Genomic DNA, 25,382 nt, shown 5'->3' with positions numbered 1-25,382 from the left:
ACAAAGGCATCGTGGTTTGTCTGTTCTCTGGTCTGCTGTGCTCTGGTGAACACATTTTCCCCATTTCTCTATGGTATCTTGGGCAGAAAATACAGATGTCTGGGGCATTTTCAGTTACTGGCGCTCGTCCAGTCAGTCTAGTTTGAAACATCATTCGTACGTCCGATTCAAATCTTTCCCTGTCCAGTGTTCGTAATCCTCTCCTTGTGGGCCATCGCTGCCCCCCGGCCAACAGAGGTGCTGATACCCCCGTGAATACGTGCTGACACATCCCCTCTCTTGTGGGACTCAGGTGCGGGGTCCCCAGAGGCCATTGCAGCACCTCCCTGATCCTGACGTGAACACAATCTCTCCACCCCATGGGGGCAACCACCGTTTTTCACCTGTCACCCAGCCTCTTTCTCTGGGTCTCCTTGGCCAGTGGGGCGCCCTTGTTGGGAGGATTCCTTCTGTTGTGTTCACTTGGTTCACAGGAAGCTCACGTATCTTTGCCACACTGAACGGTGGGCGTGCGGGTCGGCCGGTTCCAGGCCCTCTGCCCTGCTGTGGCTCTCCCGTTCCTTCATCCGTGCTCGGCGGGCAGCGGTACATCACAGAGTCGGTGTGTGGCTCTCCCGTTCCTTCATCCCTGCTCGACGGGCAGCGGTACATCACAGAGTCGGTGTGTGGCTCTCCCGTTCCTTCATCCCTGCTCGACGGGCAGCGGTACATCACAGAGTCGGTGTGTGGCTCTCCCGTTCCTTCATCCCTGCTCGACGGGCAGCGGTGCACCACAAAGTCGGTGTGTGGCTCTCCCGTTCCTTCATCCCTGCTCGACGGGCAGCGGTACATCACAAAGTCGGTGTGTGGCTCTCCCGTTCCTTCATCCCTGCTCAACGGGCAGCGGTGCACCACAAAGTCGGTATGTGGCTCTCCCGTTCCTTCATCCCTGCTCGACGGGCAGCGGTACATCACAAAGTCGGTGTGTGGCTCTCCCGTTCCTTCATCCCTGCTCGACGGGCAGCGGTGCACCACAGAGTCGGTGTGTGGCTCTCCCGTTCCTTCATCCCTGCTCGACAGGCAGCGGTACATCACAGAGTCGGTGTGTGGCTCTCCCGTTCCTTCATCCCTGCTCGACGGGCAGCGGTACATCACAGAGTCGGTGTGTGGCTCTCCCGTTCCTTCATCCCTGCTCGACGGGCAGCGGTGCATCACAGAGTTGGTGTGTGGGCGGGGATTGCCGCAGAGACTTGATGCCCTGCGTCCCAACCCCTTGGCCTCCGTCTGATTCCCTCTCCAGCTGTGGACACTTTCGTGCCCACTGACAGCTTTGCACCCGACAGGCTTCTCTGCCACGGGGCTTTCCCTGCATCCTGTGAGGAAGGGGAGTGAGAGATGCCCCTGAGGGCAGGTTAATGCTCCAGCCTCCCCACGTCCGGGGGGACAGCTTCGAGGAGTGTTCCACACATTTTCTCCCAGGACGTTTCCCAGTTGGTTGGCGCCCCAGTTGCCTTTGTGGTGATCAGCTCAGTAACACACCGTTCATTGACTTTTCCTCCTTCTTACCGCCCACTCTAGTTTCTTGGGAATCACTTCGCCAAAAACCAGCCCGACCTCAGCTCCTTGTCTCAGATTTTGCTCCAAAGAGAACCAGACGCAGATAGAGGTTTATATGGGAGAACCAGACGTCAGCCTTCCTTGCAGGACATCCCCTGGCTGGAAGAGGGGGTCTAGTGGACTTGCTTTTCCTTCATTTGGTTTGGGTGGGAGAGGTTATTCCCTGTTTGCCCCCATGCGGGGCTGGGGGCTTGGGCAGGGAAGCATCTCTCATGAAGACTCCATTTCCTGCACGGTCAACAGGGTGGTGAGTGAGGGTGCTGGTGGTTTGCACCTTGTGCAGCCCTGGGTGGACCCCTCTCTCGCTGCTCCCGATTCGGGGTGGAGAGCATTTAGGCCTGTGTCCTTCAGCATTTGCTTCTGATTCTGGAAAAACTGGAAAATTCCACCTCAACATCCTAGCACAGCAATGATTGGGAATCTACTCTTGCTGTATCTTTCACCCAGTCCAAAGAAAGTTATTTTTTCCTTTCTCCTAAGAGAGAGGTTTGGTCTACTGTGCACGTATGACTGATAATTTTCTCATTAATACTTTGCTTTTCTCTGACTGCACATCCTATGTGTTTTCCCACTGGACCTTCACCACCATGTACATGAAAACAGGTCATATTTACATCTTCAGTTGTGTGTGTGCACGTGTGTGTGTGTATGCAAAGTGTCCTTTATCAAAGACCTTTTCCCAATAGATAACTTAAAACACAAGTAAACAAAGTACAACAGAGTTGAAAAACAAAGATATGCGATGGTTTTCCAACGTGGCTTATCAAGGCAGGGCTCTGGTTTGCCTGTCCAGATACTTCCTGCTCACCTACTTCCTTTCTGATTGGAACAGATGAATGTTGTGTAGCTCATGATGCCTCTGGACTGAGTCATTTTTCCTCTGACCAGCTCTTCCTCTCTTCCCTTTGAAACATGTGATTCTTTATTTCCATTTAATTGTCGTGTCGGGACCATCACACCACGGAATTCAGCGATGATCAGCTCTCAGTTCACAAGCTGGAATGGAGATACACGGCAAAAGAAAATAACTGTTACAGACACATTTTACCAGAGATGTAAAATGAGATGGCATAAAAATGATCAGTGTTACCAACATGGCAGGAGACGTTTCTGAACCCCTAATCACAGCTCGAGCCAAATGAGGACTAGCACGGCCTGTGTCTCTCCCAGGAGACCCACCTCTGATCCCTTGTCATCACCTTGAGAAGTAAGGGAGGAAGGAAAAGAGGAGAAAAACCAGTTGAAGGGAGTCACAGAAGACTCATCGGAATTTGTTTTAAAATCAGTGGATTATAGATAAAACTTCCAAATAAAGGTCTCCTGTGTCATCCTCTTTGCTCAAATTCAGCTGAAGTCTGTCTGAAGCCTGTTGTATTGGGCGTGGTTATTATAAACCCAAGTAAATGTCCACGTGCCCCTCCTGCAAGGCTGTCATCTCTATATGTGGGATAAGATCGTAGAAACCAATGATGTCCACTTTTCTAAGGTGTATGACTTTTACTCCACTCTCCTTACTTTTAGACCCAAATCAGATATATAAGGAAGAACTGTAAAGTTACCTACATTGTCCCTGGAAAATCTACAATGTTCGATTGTGCCATCAGAGTGGCCTCAGTCATTTATGACATGGTTTGTTGGCTAGGAAAGCTATTTCCAGATTTAACGCACACTTCATTGATTGCGTAACTGGCCCAAACCACTTCCTTATCACCATCTTCCCAACGAGGGAGAGATGGAAACACATTCGTCGGATGACATAAATTTGATAGAATAGTCCTCGATATAGAGCAGCAGTTGGCGAAGGTATTCAGAAGGTCCTACTCAAGTCTTGTTGCCGGAAGTGGTCATCTGAGCTGTGGTTTTCCTCACTGTGAAAATGAGAGCATCCGTTTTGGTTCTTTCCTCAATTAAGACTCTAGGATTCCAGCAGTGGCACCACATAGCAATTTTTCTGGCATCATGATGACCATCATTCCTGTCTGGAAAGGTACCCTCTGTGTTATATGTACAACTGTATAAACCACAGCGATTGCCAAGAGCCGTTCTGGCATGGGATGTCCCAGCCAGTGGAATGTCTGGGCTCCCTTCTGCCCTGTCTCACTCTAGACGTTCCCGAAGGCGGTCCTCCAAGCAAAGGCAGCACACTGGAGGGCCCCGGGCCCAGTGAGCCAGCTGGAGAGGAGGTGGCCGGGTGGGTTCATCACAGGTGCACACTCTCAGGAAACGCCTCCCCCTAGGTGGGATTCATTATTTTCTCAATATTACTGAACTCTGTACTCACAAAAGTCACGTGGTCCGTGTTATCCCTGGGATGCAATATGCTGTCCTGTGCAATTTGGATCTATACTGTTTTCAGTGGTGTAGGATCTTATTTTACAAATGGGTTTTATCCTTCTTTAAGTGATTGGTGGAAAAGACAAAAGTAGAAAGGACAGGATTCTTCCAGCACTGGGCAGATGGGGGCCTGCATGAAACCCGGGACTGATAGTGTGGTCCTAGACACCCCGAGTCCCCGTGGGCACCGAGTGCTGTGCTAACATTCCAACCCACGTGTTTTTAATTCTTGCCCCTGAGGGATTTGCTCGTTTTCCATACTGATTAGTTTATAGCAAGGCTAATTTGCGCTGACATTTGGGATTACACATTGGGGTTTATTAAAATAAAGGGAACAGCATTGTAGGAGGCAGAGGGAGCGTGGCTCTGAGGGCTGATGGGCTGAGATAGAAACCGGTCCCCGGCTTCATTCCTGAGCTGCCTTTTGTCCTGGGGCCACCACTCAGCCATCTGTGCATGGCCTTCTCTACCCAGAGTCAAAGTCTGAGAGACACAGAGAGGAGTTTCGGTGAATCACAGGGGCTTTTCTTATGGATTAAGTAATGAATGTGATTAACGATAATAAGGAGAATTCCCAGCTACCCACCTGTAGTTTCCCTGCAGCTCATTTTCAATTCTGTGTTGATTCCCTTCACTAACTCCCATCCTGACCCAGATGGTATGTATTTAGGAAATTCAGGAAACTCTGAATATTTGCATAAGCAGAGCAAATTGGGAAATAAATTAGTGTGAAGAAATGATCTAATGCAATCGAAAGCTGAATATAAACAGCTTCTGGATTTTTCTAGGCCACGGACTCCTGAAGTCACTCGGTAAATATTTGCTAAGCCCTGCTCAGTGCTGGGCCCTGGGGACAGCAGCACGAGATGGGCTGAGGTTCGCCGTCCAGAGCGAGAGGCTGGGTGGCCAGGCTGAGACTCGGGGGCCCAGGGGAGGAGGTGGGTTCCATTCCCACAATAACTGATGGTGGTTTCCTTCCAGGGACCTCCCCCCCCCCCCCCCGCTTCTGATACGTGGAAAGGTCCTCAGAAACATCTCATCTTTACTCTTCATGACAAAGGACGGTGTGTCCAGTGGACGTTCAGTCTCCTGATGCCAACGTTGAGGTGGGGGGGAAGTGGCCCAGCTCCCCGAGGACAGAGTGCCCGTATGGCCCCAGGCCGAGGGCGGGACCTGCACAGGGTAGGCACTCAGTGGCCATCTGTTGAATACATTTGATCCCCGTCATCTAGAGCCATATAGGGAAGGCGTCACCATCACCATCATCCTCATTTTAAAAACGAGGGAGGTGAGGTTCAGAGAGGTTTGGTAAGTCCAAGGACACATAGCTAGAAAAAGGTGGAGTTAGGGCTCAAACCGTGGTCGTCTACCTCCCTGAAGCTGTCACTCTCAGCTGACTGTGTTGAATCACGGGCAAGGGGACTTAGCCAGCAGGTGTGGGTGGCATGTGGCTAGAAGCCAGGAAGAAACAGGAGTTTATAATCTTGCTGAAGCCTGACTGGTGTACGGTGTCCCGGGAAGGGCTGGAAAGTGGCGACCAGCCTGATGGCCCTTTGATGGACTCGTCACCTCTGCTTCTTGCGCTCTGTGTGACCCAGTGTTACGGAGCCAGACTTGGGTCTGCTTGCCCACACCCAGGAAAGCCAGTCTACTGACACCTGGTGCTGGTGAAGGGAAGTGCAGTGTTTATTGCAGGCACCAAGCAAGGAGTCCAGGCAGCTAGTGCTCAAAAGGCCCAAACTCCCTGATGGTTTTTAGGGAAAGGTTTATAAAGACGGGGTGAGGGAGGGGGGTTGTGGGGTGTGTGATCAGCTCGTGGACCTTCTTCTGATTGGTTGGTGGTGAGGTAACTGGGAGTCGACATCATCAACCTTCTGGTTCCAACCGGTCTGGGGTCTGCATGCTTGTGAGCAACATACAGTTAACTTCTTCTGCCTGGTGAGGGTTTCAGTATCTGCCAAACAGCTCAAAGGACATGGCTCAGAATGTTATCTATAGCCCTTGAGGAGGAACAAAAGGTTTTTGACTTCTTTGTTTAATGGCTAAACCATTATTATTTTGTCTTGCTTGAAAGTTTCCTTTCTTTCTGCATTTTCTTTTCTCCAGTTAAATTTATTCTTTGACTAAAGTTTTTCTACAGACGAAAGGCAGGCGGGGGACCTGGAGGGGGAGTCTTGCTCTGGGAAGGCCCCATAGGGTCCTCCTTGGTTACACCAGAGCAAGTTGCTCAGATCTCCCTGATGCTCTGTTTCTTCGTTGGCAACACTGATAACACCCGGCGTACAGTAAATTCTCAATTATACCGTATTATTTTGTTATTACCAGTTAAATTTTTTTATTACTACTACTCTTGTGATTTGCTTTTATGCACACAAAACAGAGAGTAACAAGTCTTAAAATAAGCTTCTAAATTGCGTGGTATGTTATATTAAGTAAGCAGCTTTCGAGATTATTGAGTCTGAATCTGTGTCTGGCCCAGAAATGCAAGCAAGGCTCCCTTTTCTGTGGCCACTGTTTTCTAACTTAGAAAAGCTGAGGTGACACGTTTTCTATCATTGTTTCTAAGAATATTAGGACTGTTTCACTGTGGTGCTTGGTAGGCCCCCTTGTTAACGTAAGGGCCGCGTTAAGATGTAGGAAGTGGGAGCGTGGCTTCTACCTTTCCACTCCTGCAGTGAGTAAGTCTGAGCCCTGGGGGGAGCGTTTGTCCGTGGCCTTAGTTTATCCATTGCCTCTGCTCTGCGCAGGGGACAAGTCTTGTTTACTGCTGTAACTGCTTATAAATTGATTTGTCATCCTTTGATGAGAAACACCTGCAAGGATCCTGCAACGGCAACTTACCAACATAAGGCGGCAGCCTGGGCCACATCTTCACCAGCGTTGCTTCAACCAAATATGCCACCTCTTGCGAGCATGGGAGAAAGAGCCAAACAGATTTTTAGTGGTTTTTGACAGTCTTTTTGCAAACCTTTTCTGAGAATCTCTGACCCAAGCATCAGTCAACCCTCTTTGTCATCTCCACAGCCAAGATCAGCCCTGGAATTTTGCTCTGGATGGTCCAGGCAGAGCTGTCCAATGATGTATAATGCAAACCACATACATGATTTTAAATGCTCTAGTAGCCACATTTTTGAAAAGTAAGAAAAAAACAAATAAAATTAATTTTTAAAGTATACTTAATTAACCCAGTATATCAAAAACATTGTCATCCCAACAGGTAATGAATGCAAATATCATTAATGAGCTATTTTGCTCTCTTTGTTTCATACTAAGTCTTTAAAATCTGGTGTGTATTTTACACTTTCAGCGCAGATAGCCACACGCATAGCTATGGTGCTGGACGGTGCCCAGTCCAATTAAGCAAGGTGGCTCTGGGAAACAGCCAAAGCCCCGACAGATTGTCATTAAAACAAAAACTTACATTAGGGACCTCATCCCTATGACCCTCCTAAGGATGAGAGCCGCTGGGGGCCACTTTGTGGACCTTCTTTCCATTAACGTTCTTGTAGATCTGAGGATTTCAGCTCATCCATATCTGTACCAATATGTATGTTTTGTTTTAAGAGCTGGCAGTGACGACACCCAAGCCCAGCTCAGAACGGAGCCGAAGATGTTGGAACCCACCGCTCAGGACAACCTGCTTGTGTCCATCACCAGGCGAGACTGGCTCCTCCAAGAAAAGCAGCAGTTACAGGTAAGCAGGTGAAGAATCTTCAAGAAATAAGACAGCATTTTTCTTATCCATTTGAGCCAAAGGCAGCAAAGTGGGTCTTTGCTTGAGTGCAGCAATTAGAGCGTTGGCTGTCCCACCTGGAAGCACAAGGTGGAGGGTGGTGACTAGGGGGCCTGTTGGGAGTCTCATTACAAATGAAGGGTTGAAAGCTTGGCGGTGTGTGTGGCGGTGTTTTTGCTATTCCTCATTTCCTGTTGAATATACTTTCCTTGTCTGCCAGGCCAGTTTGTCACCTCTTCTCATTTTGCCCTGTAGAAGGTTCTTTCAGAAGGCAGAAAAAAAATCTGAGCTGTGGCAATGCTTCATGGAAATTGCTGTCAGGTGGGGCTGTGAGTAGCACCTGTCAGGAGGCAGAGCTGTAAGTGCAGACTGGGCAAGGTGGGCAGGACTGGGAAAGACTGGGAATGACTGGGGTATCGTGGGAGCTCCAGGTTGGCCCAGAGCAGTGGATGCAAGTTGGCCGAGAATCATCAGGGGCTAGAAATCTTGGTGCAGCCCTGAGTTCCAGCCAGGAGGCAACCAGGAGCTCTGGAAGTCGACAGTGTCCCCCAGAGACAAGGAGCCCTGAAGCTCTGTCCACACCTGCCTGAGCCTGGAGGCTTTGAGGCAGGAAAGGGGAGCATTGACTTCTGGAAAGAGCAGAGGGCTTTAACACTGAGTCCAAGAGCTGAACAGCTGAATGACCTTAGACAAGTTAATGGGGCTCAGACATGTTACTGGAAGCCCTCCCGCTGCCCCCACCTCATGCAGAGTGTTCTTATTATCTGAGTTTGCCATCCAAGTCCATACAACAGCAAGGTGGGAAAGGGAAGCAAACATTGTCTCTATTTGAAAATATTCTCCAATAAACTGGCACTTTTTTTTTTGTTAATTGAAGAGACTGTCTTTTCTCCATTGTATATCCTTGGCCCCTTTGTCATAGATTAGTTGACCATAGGTGCGTGGGTTTATCTCTGGGCTTTCTATCCTGTTCCATTGATCTATATTTCTGTTTTTGTGCCAGTGCCATATTGTTTTGATTACCGTAGTTTTGTAGTGTAGTCTGAAGTCAGGGAGTCTGATTCCTTCATCTCCGTTTTTTTCCCTCAAGATTGCTTTGGCTATTCAGGGTCTCTTGTGTTTCCATACAAACTTTAAGATTTTTTGTTCTAGTTCTGTAAAAAATGCCATTGGTAGTTTGGTAGGGATTGCATTGAATCTGTAGATTGCTTTGGGTAGTATAGTCATTTTCACAATATTGGTTCTTCCAATCCAAGAACATGGTATGTCTCTCCGTCTGTGTCATCTTTGATTTCTTTCATCAGTGTCTTATAGTTTTCCGTGTACAGGTCTTTTACCTCCTTAGGTAGGTTTATTCCTAGGTATTTTATTCTTTTTGTTGCAATGGTGAATGGGATTGTTTCCTCAATTTCTCTTTCTGATCTTTCATTGTTAGTGTATAGGAATGCAAGAGATTTCTGTGTATTAATTTTGTATCCTGCAACTTTACCAAATTCATTGATGAGCTCTAGTAGTTTTCTGGTGGCATCTTTAGGATTCTCTATGTATAGTATCATGTCATCTGCAAACAGTGACAGTTTTACTTCTTCTTTTCCAATTTGTATTCCTTTTATTTCTTTTTCCTCTCTGATTGCCATGGCTAGGACTTCCAAAACTATGTTGAATAACAGTGGCAAGAGTGGACATCCTTGTCTTGTTCCTGATCTTAGAGGAAATGCTTTCAGTTTTTCAGCACTGAGAACGATGTTGGCTGTGGGTTTGTCATATATGGCCTTTATTATGTTGAGGTAAGTTCCCTCTATGCCCAGTTCTGGAGAGTTTTTATCGTAAATAGGTGTTGAATTTTGTCAAAAGCTTTTTCTGCATCGATTGAGATGATTATATGGTTTTTATTCCTCAATTTGTTAACATGCTGTATCACACTTACTGATTTGCGTATATCAAAGAATCCTGGCATCCCTGGGATAAATCCCACTTGATCGTGGTGTATGATCCTTTTAATGTGTTGTTGGATTCTGTTTGCTAGTATTTTGTTGAGGATTTTTGCATCTATATTCACCAGTGATATTGGTCTGTAATTTTCTTTTTTTGTAGTATCTTTGTCTGGCTTTGGCATCAGGGTGATGGTGGCCTTGTAGAATTCGTTTGGGACTGTTCCTTCCTCTGCAATTTTTTGGAAGAGTTTGAGAAGGATGGGTGTTAGCTCTTCTCTAAATGTTTGATAGAATTCACCTGCGAAGCCGTCTGGTCCTGGACTTTTCTTTGTTGGTAGATTTTTTTTTTAACATCTTTATTGGAGTGTAATTGCTTTACAATGGTGTGTTAGTTTCTGCTTTATAACAAAGTGAATCAGCTATACATATACATATATCCCCATATCTCGTCCCTCTTGCATCTCCCTCCCACCCTCCCTATCCCACCCCTCTAGGTGGTCACAAAGCACCGAGCTGATCTCCCTGTGCTATGCGGCTGCTTCCCACTAGCTATCGGTTTTACATTTGGTAGTGTATATATGTCCATGCCACTCTCTCACTTCGTCCCAGCTTACCCTTCCCCCTCCCCGTGTCCTCAAGTCCATTCTCTACATCTGTGTCTTTATTCCTGTCCTGCCCCTAGGTTCTTCAGAATCATTTTATTTTTTATTCCATATATATGTGTTAGCATACGGTATTTGTTTTTCTCTTTCCGACTTACTTCACTCTGTATGACAGTCTCTAGGTCTATCCTCCTCACTACAAATAGCTCAATTTCGTTTCTTTTTATGGCTGAGTAATATTCCATTGTATATATGTGCCACATCTTCTTTATCCATTCATCTGTCGATGGACACTTAGGTTGCTTCCATGTCCTGGCTATTGTAAATAGAGCTGCAATGAACATTGTGGTACGTGACTCTTTTTGAGTTATGGTTTTCTCAGGGTATATGCCCAGTAGTGGGGTTGCTGGGTCATATGGTAGTTCTATTTTTAGTTTTTTAAGGAACCTCCATACTGTTCTCCATAGTGGCTGTATCGATTTACATTCTCACCAACAGTGCAAGAGGGTTCCCTTTTCTCCACACCCTCTCCAGCATTTATTGTTGGTAGATATTTTGATGATGGCCATTCTGACCGGTGTGAGGTGGTACCTCATTGTAGTTTTGATTTGCATTTCTCTAATGATTAGTGATGTTGAGCATCCTTTTGTGTGTTTGTTGGCAATCTGTGTATCTTCTTTGGAGAAATGTCTATTTAGGTCTCCTGCCCATTTTTGGGTTGGGTTGTTTGTTCTTTTGATATTGAGATGCATGAGCTGCTTGTAAATTTTGGAGATTAATCCTTTGTCTATTGCTTCATTTGCAAATATTTTCTCCCATTCTGAGGGTTGTCTTCATCTTGTTTATGGTTTCCTTTGCTGTGCAAAAGCTTTTAAGTTTCATTAGGTCCCATTTGTTTATTTTGGTTTTTATTTCCATTTCTTTAGGAGGTGGGTCAAAAAGGGTCTTGCTGTGATTTATGTCATAGAGTGTTCTGCCTATGTTTTTTTGGGAAGATTTTTAATCACAGTTTCAATTACATTACTTGTGATTGGTCTGTTCATATTTTCTATTTCTTCCTGGTTCAGTCTTGGAAGGTATACCTGTCTAAGAATTTGTCCAGTTTTTCCAGGTTGTCCATTTTATTGGCAAAGAGTTGCTTGTAGTAGTCTCTTAGGATGCTTTGTATTTCTGTGGTGTCTGTTGTAACTTCTCCTTTTTCATTTCTGATTCTATTGATTTGAGTCCTCTCCCTCTTTTTCTTGATGAGTCTGGCTAAAGGTTTATCAATTTTGTTTATCTTCTCAAAGAACCAGCTTTTAGTTTTATTGATCTTTGCTATTGTTTTCTTTGTTTCTATTTCATTTATTTCTGCTCTGATCTTTATGATTTCTTTCCTTCTACTAACTTTGGGTTTTGTTTGTTCTTCTTTCTCTAGTTCCTTCAGGTGTAAGGTTAGATTGTTTGAGATTTTTCTTGTTTCTTGATGTAGGATTGTATTGCTCTAAACTTCCCTCTTAGAACTGCTTTTGCTGCATCCCATAGGTTTTGGATCAAGATGTTCTCGTCATTTGTCTCTAGGTATTTTTTAATTTCCTCTTTGATTTCTTCAGTGATCTCTTGGTTATTTAGTAACTTATTGTTTAGCCTCCATGTGTTTGTGTTTTTTACGGGTTTTTTTCCCCCTGTAAATGGTTCCTAATCTCATAGCATTGTGGTTGGAAAAGATGCTTGATATGATTTCAGTTTTCTTAAATTTACCAAGGCTTGATTTGTGACCCAAGATGTGAGCTAACCTGGAGAATGTTCTGTGTACCCTTGAGAAGAAAGTGTAATGCTGTTTTCAGATGGAATGTCTTATAAATATCAATTAAATCTGTCTGGTCTATTGTGTCATTTAAAGCTTGTGTTTCCTTATTAATTTTCTGTCTTGATGATCCGTCCATTGGTGTAAGTGAGGTGTTAAAGTCCCCCACTATTATTGTGTTACTGTTGATTTGCTGTTTTTATAGCTGTTAGCATTTGCCTTATGTATTGAGGTGCTCCTATGTTGGGTGCATATATATTTATAATTGTTATATCTTCTTGGATTGATCCCTCGATCATTACATAGTGTCCTTCCTTGTCTCTTGTAACATTCTTTATTTTAAAGTCTATTTTATCTGATATGAGTATTGCTACTCCAGCTTTCTTTTGATTTCCATTTGTATGGAATATCTTTTTCCATCCCCTCACTTTAAGTCTGTATGTGTCCCTAGGTCTGAAGTGGGTCTCTTGTAGACAGCATATATATGGGTCTTGTTTTTGTATCCATTCAGCGAGCCTGTGTCTTTTGGTTGGAGCATTTAATCCATTCACATTTAAGGTAATTATTGATATGTATGTTCCTATTATCATTTTCTTAATTGTTTTGGGTTTGTTTTTGTAGGTTCTTTTCTTCTCTTGTGTTTTGCACTTAGAGAATTTCCTTTATCATTTGCTGTAGAGCTGGTTTGGTGGTGCTGAATTCTCTTAGCTTTTGCTTGTCTATAAAGCTTTTGATTTCTCTGTCGAATCTGAATGAGATCCTTGCTGGGTAGAGTAATCTTGGTTGTAGGTTCTTCCCTTTCATCACTTTAAATATATCGTGCCACTCCCTTCTGGCTTGTAGAGTTTCTGCTGAGAAATCAGCTGTTAACCTTATGGGAGTTCCCTTGTATGTTATTTGTCCTTTTTCCCTTGTTGCTTTTAATAATTTTTCTTTGTCTTTAATTTTTGTCAATTTGAATATTATGTGTCTTGCTGTGTTTCTCCTTGAGTTTATCCTGCCTGGGACTCTCTGTGCTTCCTGGACTTGGGTGGCTATTTCCTTTCCCATGTTAGGGAAGTTTTTGACTATAATCTCTTCAAATATTTTCTTGGGTCCTTTCTCTCTCTCTTCTCCTTCTGGGACCCCTGTAATGCGAATGTTGATGCATTTCATGTTGTCCCAGAGGTCTCTTAGGCTGTCTTCATTTCTTTTCATTGTTTTTTCTTTATTCTGTTCCGCAGCAGTGAATTCCACCATTCTGTCTTCCAGGTCACTTATCCGTTCTTCTGCCTCAATTATTCTCCTATTGATTCCTTCTAGTGTATTTTTCATTTCAGTTATTATATTGTTCATCTCTGTTTGTTTGTTCTTTAATTCTTCTAGGTATTTGTTCTTTCATTCTTCTAGGTCTTTGTTAAACATTTCTTGCATCTTCTTGATCTTTGCCTCCATTCTTTTTCCGAGGTCCTGGATCATGTTCACTATCATTATTCTGAATTCTTTTTCTGGAAGGTTGCCTATCTCCACTTCATTTCGTTGTTTTTCTGGGGTTTTATCTTGTTCCTTCATCTGATACGTAGTCCTCTGCCTTTTCATTCTGTTTATCTTTCTGTGAATGTGGTTTTCATTACATAGGCTGCAGGATTGTAGTTCTTCTTGCTTCTGTGGTCTGCCCTCTGGTGGATGAGAAACTGGTACTTTCATATTCAGTGGGCATCATTGCAAGGTTCGGGTAGCTGAAAATATGAAGTCTGGTTTTTGGTTCTGAACAATTTTCACCAGTTGAAGGTCTCCCCTATTCCTGATGACGTACAGAACATACTTAGTGTTTGGAGGGAGCATTCGTGGCAGAACTCTGGGGGAAGGTGGATATTCATTTATTCAGCAGGAATTTTTGAGTGCCTACGACATGCCAGGTACTGTTTGTGATGTTCAGGGTTCTTGTGGAGTTTATGTCCTAGTGGGGGTGGGAGTGGGGAGATAGACAAGAAATGGCAAGTGTAATAAAAGCCTAAATTCTATGCCTAGAATGTCGTAGGGTGGTAAGAGCTACAGTGCATGGACCAGAGTGTCGGGGTAGGGGAGTCTACTCACTGAGAAGGGAGATTGAAGCGAACGCTTGATGGAAGAGGTGGGGGCCTTGCAGAAATCTCCAGTAAGAGCGTTCCCCATGGAGGGAACAGTCACTCGAAGGCTGCAGTGGGAGTGTGCCCCATGCGTTCAAAGGGCAGCCAGGAGGCCAGGATTGCGGAGAACAGCAGAGGAGAAGGTCAGTGATGAGAGGGCCTTTGCAGGGCCTTGTGAGGTCTTGGGCTCTTCTCTGACTGGAATGGGAGCCATGGGGGGTTTTTAAGCAGTGAAGTTATGTAATTGACCACAATTTAAAGAGTCACTTTGACATCTGTGTGAGAACAGGGTGGAGGGCCACTGTGGAAAACAGGATGGTGGTTCTTTAAAAAATTAAAAGTAAAATTACCATGTGATTCAGCAATTTCTCTTCTGGGTATAAACCCCAAAAGAACTGAAAGCAGAGCATCAGAAACATCTCCATAGCAGCATTATTCACAACAGTCAAAAGGTGGAAGCAACCCAAGGGTCCATCGACAGATGAATGGGTAAACAAAATGTGGTGTATGCATACCATGCAGTATCATTCAGCCTTTAAAAGGAAGAAAATTCTGAAACGTGCTACAGCATGGATGAAACTGGAGGACATTATACTAAGTGAAATGAGCTAGCCTCAGAAAGACAAATATTGTATGATTCCACGTATACGAGGTCCCCAGAAGAGTTAGATTCTAGAGACAGAAAGCAGAATGATGACCACCAAGCCTGGGGGCAGCGGGAATGGCGGGGTCACTGTTTAATGGGGACAGAGTTTCAGTTTTGTGGGATGCAAAGAGCTCTGGAGACGGATGGTGGTGATGGTTGCACAACGATATGAATATACTTAATTCTACTGAATTACACTTAAAAATGGTTAAGATGGTACATTTTATGTTACCTGTATTTTACCACAGTTTAAAAAACCACAAACAAACAAACAGAAAAGAAAAGAATAGGGGATGGGAATTCAAAGCTTGGAAGTAGGGAGGTGAGATGGGAGACAGTGTCAGTAATACCATAATCTTGGACCAGTGGGATACACGCTATTGTTTTCTTAGGGTGTCTTGGGTGGATCTTCAGTACCTCCTACTGTGTGTCCTTCCTCCCCTACTGGAAGAGGGGTCAGTGGGCAGAGCTGTGGGTGATCTGTACCTTGAGGCTGAGAGGACGTGGTTGAGAGATGGGGGGACAGCCAGGGTTAGAGCTATGCTCTTATCAGCTGGAAACCAGTGCATGGAACATGGGAGTATGTTAGTTAAAAGAGTCTCCTTTTAGATTCAGAATCCTATGGTCAGTGAGATGATTAGCTGCCATAACACTGTATGCACAGAGGGCATTCAGTTACCTGCTGCTTGTTTTATCCATTGACCTCAAGATTGGACAATACTCGATTCTTTGGATTTTGGTTTGTTGTATTAGTGGAAGTTAAATTTATTTACTATTTTTATGAACCTAGACAGCAGAGTGCTATCTGCGGTATCTCATTGTTCTCGCAATCCTGTAGACTTAAGAGGATATGATTTCTAATCTTTCTCTACATGGTAAATTTGCATGTTTGGGGACAGACCAGCCAAGCCTCGTTTGCTTTTCTTTTTTGGTCTGTGGGTCGTGTTACCTGCTTACTGGTGTCTCAGGTCCATGAAGTTTGCTGCCCTGTGTTCTAGCTCTGTCACCTGAAATGAAGTAAGTCGTTTATATATTTGCTGGCTTCTTCCAAGTTAAATTCTTGGCTCGCCACCCAGAGTTATTTCATGCTTGGGAGGGAATGTTTCTCCTTATGCCAACTAATCAGAAATACAAAGCTGGCATGATTTTTCCAGTTCAACAAACCTCCAAAAATCTGCCTGCTTCAAAAGGGCAACTTCATGGCTCTCATGCATATGGCGGACTCTCATGGAAAGGACTCATTCTCAGCAGCGCATGCTGCCACGAGCAGGGTGAATTTACAAAATCTGCTCTCTCTATTCTCTACAGAAAGAAATCGAAGCCCTCCAAGCCAGGATGTCTGTGCTGGACGCAAAAGATCAACAGCTGAGAAGGGAAATAGAAGAGCAGGAGTGGGTCCTCCCATGGCAGGGCTGCGACCTCGTGGGAGGGCTGTCCCTGGGCGAGCTGCAGGAGCTCAGCAAGACCTTGCAGGACACCCTGGCCTTGGCCGAGCAGATTCCCGTCCGTGCAGAGCCACCTGAAACCATCAGGAGGTACTGGTGATTTCCTAACTGATTTTGGATCGCTCATCTCGTTGATCTGTTTATGGGATTGATTTTGTCTGCTGTCCCGCATATATAAATTCTTTTCCAAGCAGTGCTTTGTTTTTTCAAGGTAAGCACTGTTGATATTTTGACTGGCAAAATTCTTCATGGTGTGGGGCAGTCCTGCGCATTGCAGGATATTTTACACCCTGGCTCCCCAACCCACTAAATACCACTATTCCTCTCCATTCTGGTATGGACCTTTCCCATTTCCAAACGCCCCAGGGGTGCCTTCCTGCCCTTTTGAGATCTACTGGAGCTCAAGTGGTTGGAGATTTGGATGCCAGCCTTTGCTGAGGATGGTCAGCTGGGGACAGGAGAGGCTGGGGATCTGGTAGAGAGGAGACTCAATCAATGGCCTGAAAGAATGAGTTATTATTCACGGTACTAATATTTACTGAGTCTTACTACGTGCCAGGCACTGTGCTAAGCTTTACTCTATGAGTTGCTTCTATTATTATACCCATTTCACAGAGGAGGACAAGAGAGTTTAAGAAGGTCAAATAATTTGCCCAAAGTCCCAATTAATAAGAGGCAAAACTGATACTTAAATTCCTGTTCATTACGTCAAAGCCTAGTTTCTTATCCACTTGCTATAGAGGGAGAACCTTCCTTGTGTTCTGCGTCATGGGAGACCCAAGAGATACACATGGACCTCTTGCCTTTGGGGAGGTCGTAACCTTATTATGGCGAAAGACAGAACCCACCCTTACTCATGTTAGACAGAAAGTGAGCCGTGCCTGGATGAACACGCAGATGTGGTGAGACCTGCAGGTGCGGCGGGTGTAGAGCAGTGAGGGGGATGAAAGTTCTGCCTGGTTATCATGCTGCAGAAAATACTTAAGAAAACGTCACCCCCTGTAGCGGTTGAGAATATGGACTCTACCATCTGATTACCTCACTCAACCGCTTATTAGCTGGAACCACTTATTATTGGGGGAGGGATGGGCTATTCTGAGGATGCACTGAGTTAATACATATAAAGCTCCTATAACGGTGCCTGGGTGGCAGCAAGTGCTTTACCATGCTTACTGCCTGTCGTTTTTATCACGGGGATTTCAGTCTTCTGAAGCCTTCTAACTGCCTTCCAAGTGTGTTTTAGACTATTTAGCGAGTAGCTGTCCCCTCTCACACATGTACCACCCCCCATCCAGCCCATCGAAGCTGGATGCTTGTGCAGGGAGCTGCTCACGGTGTCCTCCCCTCCCCTCCCAGCCCTGATATTTCGCTGCAGAACTCTAACCCCGGGCTCATGCCCGTGGAGAAGGGGAAGAGATGTGCGTTGTTGCCAGATTTCAGCCAAAGGAAACTCACCATCAAGTCGGCCTGCGCTCTTTCTCCTTCACTTTCACCTGTGTCCTTACGGTATAGCCTTGGCCTCTGGGGATCTTTCCTACTCTTGCTTCCCTTGTCCCTCCTATGGAAGTCATGCTACACACACAGATGCACACACATACACACATGCACATACACATGCACACACATACATATGCACACGTACACACATGCACACACATACACATATACACACATACACACATGCACACATATACAAATGCACAAACATACACACATATACAAATGCACACACATACACACACATGCACACACATACACAGATGAACACACACATGCACACACATACACACGTGCACACACATACACATGCACACATACACACATGCACACACATACACATATACACACACATACACACATGCACACACATATACACATATACAAATGCATACACATACAAATGCACACACACATACACACACATGCACACACAGATGAACACACACAAATGCACACACATACACACATACAAATGCACACACACATACACACACATGCACACACATACACAGATGCACACACAGATGCACACACATATACACATATACACACATACACATATACAAATGCATACACATATACAAATGCACACACACACATATAAACACACATGCACACACACAGATGAACACACACAAATGCATACACACATACAAATGCACACACATATACACACATGCACACACATACACAGATGCACACACACATGCACACACATACACACATGCACACACACGATATTACACATTACGTATCATGTAATTATACATGTGATGTATGCATTATATTAGACAGATGTATATATGGAATATGTGTAATATATAAGATGAAATATACATGTACACTTATTTTTATGCTTATAAAAGCACACATTTATGCATGAAGCTTAAAGCGAGCCTGTTTTGGTCCCGCCATCCAGACGTGTCCTACTTATTTCTCCTTTCGCTTTGAGCAGCGCAGAGGTTGGCCTCACTCCTCTCGCCGCTCGCACAAGCTCTGAGGGGACGAACGTGCCTAGCTTGGCACCCACTGCAGTACGTCAGAGCCTCTGTGTTTTGAGCTGAACTCCCGGGCAGCATTCCTGCAGGTGTGCCCTGTCCCCATACAGAGACACACAGGTGGCAGGGCGCCTGCTTTCTCACTTGCTAGCTCACGGCATGCAGAGCAGCCCAGCGTGGTGGGCAGGCTGTTCTTGTTATTCTCATTTAACAGTTGAGGAAATAAGAACTCAGAAAATTTCCTGGGGACGCAGCTAGTAAGAGACGTAACTTAGATAGTTTCCACTTAGAGATCTCTTAGCCTAAAAGAAAGAGCTCCAGAGTGTGGTAGCTGATGGAGCTGGGCCCCTGAACTCAGATCTTACCATTTCTAGTCTGTTATTCTGCCCATGTGCTCCAGCCTGCCTTTTCATCAGGAGGAGATGCAGACGAAATAAAGGTGTGACTTTTGCCGAGTCATCCAGTGCTCTAATCAACTGAACAGACTCTTGAAAGACCTTTCAAGGTTTGTGGCAATCTGATTCTATGACGCTGTTAGGGAAATCCGATGTAAGGATGGCTCTCGAACGTGCTGCAGTGCCGTCTGGGGGCTCCTTGGGGAGGACCCATCATCCCCGAATCCACCTGTGCCCACGGAGGTTGCAGAGTTCAGGTCAGGAGCCGGCTCTCACTTTTTGTGCTGATCCGCCTGCAGGAACATCTGGGCATCTCAGTGACCTGAACCCACGAGGGCCCAGTGTAGGAGGGAGTCTTCGGAATAGAAGGACTAAGGGTTGCGTGGCAAGGGTGGGAGGGAAAATCCCAGAGTGCTTAAAGACAGAAAGCAACACGGGCAATTCAATGGCTAGTTCACGGTGTGACCTTCCACCTGTGCTGAGGACCTCCGCTGTGAGAGCACCGCCGGCACTCAGTGGGGTTTCATGTTGCTGGAGAGGGACCGCCCTGAGGCATCCTCGTCATCTGGGGGACCCTGACCCTTGGCATCTCCTTTATTTACTTGGTGGTGCAGGGGGCACCTCGCAGGTGCAGGTTTTGTCTGGTCAGCTTCCTCTCTTCCACCTGGGGAGTGAGGAGGCATCGTGCTGTTTCCCGCCATAGATATCAAATGGAAAAACCATCATTGTTATGTGTGCTTTCCATAAGAAGGAAGACACGCTTTTGCCAAGCGGACAGGCTGTGGTACTCACTCCTAGACATGGAGCATTTGAAAGAAGCCGATGTGGTTTTATTGGCCAACAGATCAGAGATTGCTTGGCCTAGCATCTTAAGTAATTGTATCATAGTTTTTGCTATGAGGGATTGGTTATCTTTTAGAACCATATCCCATAGGTGCCCCAGCTAGAAGAATGCATCTTATCTGCATCAATAGCCGTCTTTGTTTGTTGTGAGAGTACAGTGGACCCCTGAATAATGTGGGGATTAATCCCCGTGTAATTCAAAGCTGGCGCTCTGGATCCGTGGTTCCTTTGCATACCGGGATTCAACCAACCGCTGACCGTGTAGTATTTACTATTGAAAAATATCTGCATATAAGTGGATTCTTGCAGTTCAGACCTGTGTTGTTCAAGGGTCCACTGTAGTTTCTTCTCAGGCCAGATGAAGAGATCCAGACAAATTGTGAAGTAGGAAAATCTTGGTCTTATGAAGAGAGGTTACAGAAACCTGGAGAAGCAGACCATTCGACATCCTATCCTTATCAACATCTATGAAGACTTTTCACAGAAGCCAGCTAGAAACTCATGGTGCTGTCTGGGGAAGAGCTGATTCTGACTGCTTCCACAGTGTTCAAGTTCAATGGGGAGGCTATGCTGCTTTCCCTGGATAAGCCACACATTGCGCTTGAGAAGGAGCTTCCTAAGGACACTTGGCGTCTGTGAGTGACTCACTGGTGGAGACTGCTTGTGTGGGCACCTTCCTTTCGGACTGTAGCTTGTGGGCAATCCTTGGGCTGCTGCTGTTCAAGAAGGACGGGAAGTAGAAGGGCACCTGCTGGGGACCAGAGAACCGACGGCTTTTCATTTGGATATTTTAATAGAAATCAAAGCAGCAGTTTGAATTTTCTGACATCTGTGTTTTGCATCAAATGTCTTAGCAGGATGGAATGAAAGAGCTGCCTTCCCAGACATCAGAGCTGCCTTTTGATAGAGCCAGAGAGAATGGTTGTCTTCCAATGAACAGGAGGAGAACTTTCTTAAGTACCTGGATATCAGGAACTCTGCAATATGGAAGCTTACAGGGCAGGGACGTGTGAAAGACAGAAGCCACTCAAAAGATGTACGTTGTACGTTAGTTGGACATTCCTTCATCCCTGGGATTCCAATCCCTCAGCTTTGGAAGAAACTTCTTGTTTCCTCCTGCAAGTCTTCCTCTGATGGGAGGGGTCCAGAAGGACGGGTTTCTCTAGTGAGCCCGATCCTCCCCTACGGAAACCCATCCTTCGCCCTCTCTGGAGTGGGATTGGGGTGTGTGGTGGGGGAGGGGAAGGATGGGGACACAGGGAGGAAGGAAGTGACCGTTTCTGGGGTTTTCCTGGATGGCGTGCCTGCATTCGGGGTGTGAGTGTCCGTCTGTTTATTTCTTTTTTTTTTTTTAAATTTATTTATTTATTTATTTATTTATGGCTGTGTTGGATCTTCGTTTCTGTGTGAGGGCTTTCTCCAGTTGCGGTGAGCGGGGGCCACTCTTCATCGCGGTGCGCGGGCCTCTCACTGTCGCGGCCTCTCCCGTTGCGGAGCACAGGCTCCAGACGTGCAGGCTCAGTAGTTGTGGCGCACGGGCTTAGCTGCTCCGCGGCACGTGGGATCTTCCCAGACCAGGGCTCGAACCCATGTCCCCTGCATTGGCAGGCGGATTCCCAACCACTGCGCCACCAGGGAAGCCCCCGTCTGTTTATCTCTATAAGTAGAGGAGGGTCGTGATGTGCAGCTCATCTGCCTCGAGGGCCATCAGCTCTGCCCCTCTTGTTGGTCTGAGTGCCTTGAACATCAGTGGGGACAGGGCCAGCTGTGACCCTGGCTGACCGTAAAGCCAGGTAGGAGTAATCAGAGTAGCAACGACAGAGCTGAGTGAGGGCTGCGGACGATACTTTCCAACATTCTTTAGAGACGCTTGGCTGGTTTGTATTAGTCTGTGGTTGAGTTCATTCCTCAGCTCCTGGAATTTTTCATGCTTTGCCTGAAATGTGTTGTGGCAGCTCATGGATGAATTGTCTCTCGTTGTACATTTGGAAGAAACATGTCACATCTTTTTACAAGCCATTGGCACAAACTGAAGCCGTGGTTACGGCCAGGCTGGCCGGACCTCGGTGGGCGCATCTGAGCGGGAGGAGGGTGGTGGTGGAGAGCCGGGCCTGCTCCCTGGCCCCCGTTGCTTAACCGCTCAGGGCCCCCGGGCGAGGCTGGCCGACTCTTGGAGGTGCTCTGGCCTCCCCACAACACCTGCCCTCAGCCCACGATCAGCAACCAGGCTGATGTCACGGCTCTTTTCCAGTGAGATTTAAAATAATGAAATTCAGCAGTTCACAACTGACTGGAAAAAAAATCAATAGTCCCACTTTCCCCTCAGATACGTATCTTATTAGAGTGAAAAGACACAGTGAAACAGCAAGGCCTGAATCGGAAAACAGACTCCGGGACCCGGGAGGAGCGAGGCAGATCCTCAGTGGGCGTGAGCAGGGGGACAGCTGTGTGTGTCCCAGCGATGTGCCAGGGGGATGGTGCCAAACTGGGACCATTTAGAGACTTCCGAAGAAATGCCCGTGGTCTCCAAGCTGCTTCTCCACTTGCTGTGATTGTGTTCTTCAGTCTCTACTTCTGGTCTTTGCTTTTCTTCCTTCTCTGCCTTTGTCCTTCTTCACCTGGTTGGTTTGTCAAGAACAGTGGCTTGATGAGACCGAGAGCGTGAGGGCTCATCTGGAGGAGAAGGACCACTTTGTGTTGCTGAAAGTGCTAGATGAGATTCTGACCTTTCTTTATTTTTAAAGCAGATACCTTGCTTTTCCCAGGAATTACTGAGGCAGACAGATCTTTGCCCAGAGAGTCAATGCAGTGAGTTTGGAGTGTATAAGGAGCGTGAGACTGACGTTTCTTGCAGGAAGGCTTCCTTGATGAGACGGCATCCTCAGTGTTCGGGACAACTCTCATATTTATCATGTCGTCTTTCTTATTTTGATTGGTAATAATAATAATACATTAATTTAAATGTCACCATTGTTTACAAAACGCTCATTTTTGCTCACAACCCTGTAAGGTATATTGGGCAATATATTGGTTTTTGCAATATATTTTTTTAAACATCTTTATTGGAGTATAATTGCTTTACAATGGTGTGTTAGTTTCTGCTGTATAAAAAAGTGAATCAGCTATACGTATACTTATATCCTCATATCCCCTCCCTCTTGCTTCTCCCTCCCACCCTCCCTATCCCACCCCTCTAGGTGGTCACAGAGCACCGAGCTGATCTCCCTGTGCTATGCAGCTGCTTCCCCCTAGCTAGCTATTTTACATTTGGTAGTGTATATATGTCAACGCCACTCTCTCACTTCGTCCCAGCTTACCCTTCCCCCTCCCCTTGTCCTCAAGTCCATTCTCTATGTCTGCGTCTTTACTCCTGTCCTGCCCCTAGTTTCTTCAGAACCTTTTTTTTTTTTTTAGATTCTATATATATGTGTTAGCATACAGTATTTGTTTTTCTCTCTCTGACTTACTTCAGTCTATATGACAGTCTCTAGGTCTATCCACCTCACTACAAATAACTCAATTTCGTTTCTTTTTATGGCTGAGTAATATTCCATTGTATATATGTGCCACATCTTCTTTATCCATTCATCTGTTGATGGACACTTACGTTGCTTCCATGTCCTGGCTATTGTAAATAGTGCTGCAATGAACATTGTGGTACATGTCTCTTTTTGAATTATGGTTTTCTCAGGATATATGCCCAGTAGTGGGATTGCTGGGTCATATGGTAGTTCTATTTTTAGTTTTTTAAGGAACCTCCATATTGTTCTCCATAGTGACTATCAATTTACATTCCCACCAACAGTGCAGAGGGTTCCCTTTTCTCCACACCCTCTCCAGCATTTATTGTTGGTAGATATTTTGATGATGGCCATTCTGACCAGTGTGAGGTGATACCTAATTGGAGTTTTGATTTGCATTTCTCTAATGATTAGTGATGTTGAGCATCCTTTTATGTGTTTGTTGGCAATCTGTATATCTTCTTTGGAGAAATGTCTATTTAGGTCTCCTGCCCATTTTGGATTGGGTTGTTTGTTTTTTTGATATTGAGCTACATGAGCTGCTTGTATATTTTGGAGATTAATCCTTTGTCTGTTGCTTCATTTGCAAATATTTTCTCCCATTCTGAGGGTTGTCTTTTCGTTCTGTTTATGGTTTCCTTTGCTGTGCAAAAGCTTTTAAGTCTCATTAGGTCCCATTTGTTTATTTTTGTTATTATTTCCATTTCTCTAGGAGGTGGGTCAAAAGGATCTTGCTGTGACTTATGTCATAGAGTGTTCTGCCTATGTTTTCCTCTAAGAGTTTTATAGTGTCTGGCCTTACCTTTAGGTCTTTAATCCATTTTGAGTTTATTTTTGTGCATGGTGTTAGGGAGTGTTCTAATTTCATTCTTTTACATGTAGCTGTCCAGTTTTCCCAGCACTACTTATTGAAGAGGCTGTCTTTTCTCCATTGTATATTCTTGCCTCCTTTATCAAAGATAAGGTGACCATATGTGCGTGGGTTTGTCTCTGGGATTTCTATCCTGTTCCATTGATCTGTGTTTCTGTTTTTGTGCCAGTACCATACTGCCTTGATTACTGTAGCTTTGTAGTATAGTCTGAAGTCAGAGAGCCTGATTCCTCCAGCTCTGTTCTTTCTCAAGATTGCTTTGGCTATTTGGGGTCTTTTGTGTTTCCATACAAATTGTGCAATTTTTTGTTCTAGTTCTGTGAAAAATGCCATTGGTAGTTTGATAGGGATTGCATTGAATCTGTAGATTGCTTTGGGTAGTATAGTCATTTTCACAATGTTGATTCTTCCAATCCAAGAGCATGGTATATCTCTCCATCTGTTTGTATCGTCTTTAATTTGTTTCATCAGTATCTTATAGTTTTCTGCATACAGGTCTTTTGTCTCCTCAGGTAGGTTTATTCCTAGGTATTTTATTCTTTTTGTTGCAATGATAAAGGGGAGTGTTTCCTTAATTTCTCTTTCAGATTTTTCGTCATTAGTGTATAGGAATGCAAGAGATTTCTGTGCATTAATTTTGTATCCTTTTGCAATATATTTTGTGGAGGAGGCTGCTGAGGGTCCAAATTCACACAGCAGTAGTGTCCTGACGTTCTTTGACCACTTTTGGAAATGAGGCAGGGAGAGAAAAGGTTAACATGGATGGCCTGGGAGAGAGTGGGGCTTGGAGCCAAGTGCCCATGCAAGCAATGGAAAGGTGTGCAGCTGGGCAGAGCATGGGTCATGGGTCCAAGCAAAAGAGAACACTGCCATTCCAGGCCAGTAAGTTCTCTCTATGCCTCACGGATCACCTGGTGGCCCCTGAAAGGGATCGGAGCAAACGGGTCTCTAAACACAGGCAACCCTGGGAGACCACCAGGCAACTGGCTCGGGTCAAGGAGGTGGGTGGCAGTTCCAAAGACAGGAGAGCAGAAGAGGAACTGCCAGAGGAGAGGACCAGCCAGTGCCAG

At 45.4% G+C, this 25,382-nt stretch overlaps 1 protein-coding gene across 8 annotated transcripts in view; it reads left to right on the top strand.

Moving 5' to 3' along the window:
- DISC1 (DISC1 scaffold protein) overlaps positions 1 to 25,382 on the top strand; it is a 353,386-nt gene that overhangs the window by 110,599 nt on the left and 217,405 nt on the right. For all 8 annotated transcript variants that reach the window (XR_005016896.1, XR_005016897.1, XR_005016895.1 and 5 more), the window contains exons 5-6: positions 7,495 to 7,624; positions 16,048 to 16,274. Coding sequence is in view for 5 of the 8 variants with exons in the window: in XM_036829396.1 (XP_036685291.1) it covers positions 7,495 to 7,624; positions 16,048 to 16,274 (357 nt within the window). In the remaining 3 variants the exon portion in view is untranslated. The remainder of the gene's footprint in view (positions 1 to 7,494; positions 7,625 to 16,047; positions 16,275 to 25,382) is intronic.

The sequence above is a fragment of the Balaenoptera musculus genome, chromosome 16 (genome assembly GCF_009873245.2).
Source record: "Balaenoptera musculus isolate JJ_BM4_2016_0621 chromosome 16, mBalMus1.pri.v3, whole genome shotgun sequence".
In the NCBI taxonomy this organism is placed as follows: domain Eukaryota; kingdom Metazoa; phylum Chordata; class Mammalia; order Artiodactyla; family Balaenopteridae; genus Balaenoptera; species Balaenoptera musculus.
This window is presented reverse-complemented; position numbering and strand designations above follow the sequence as displayed.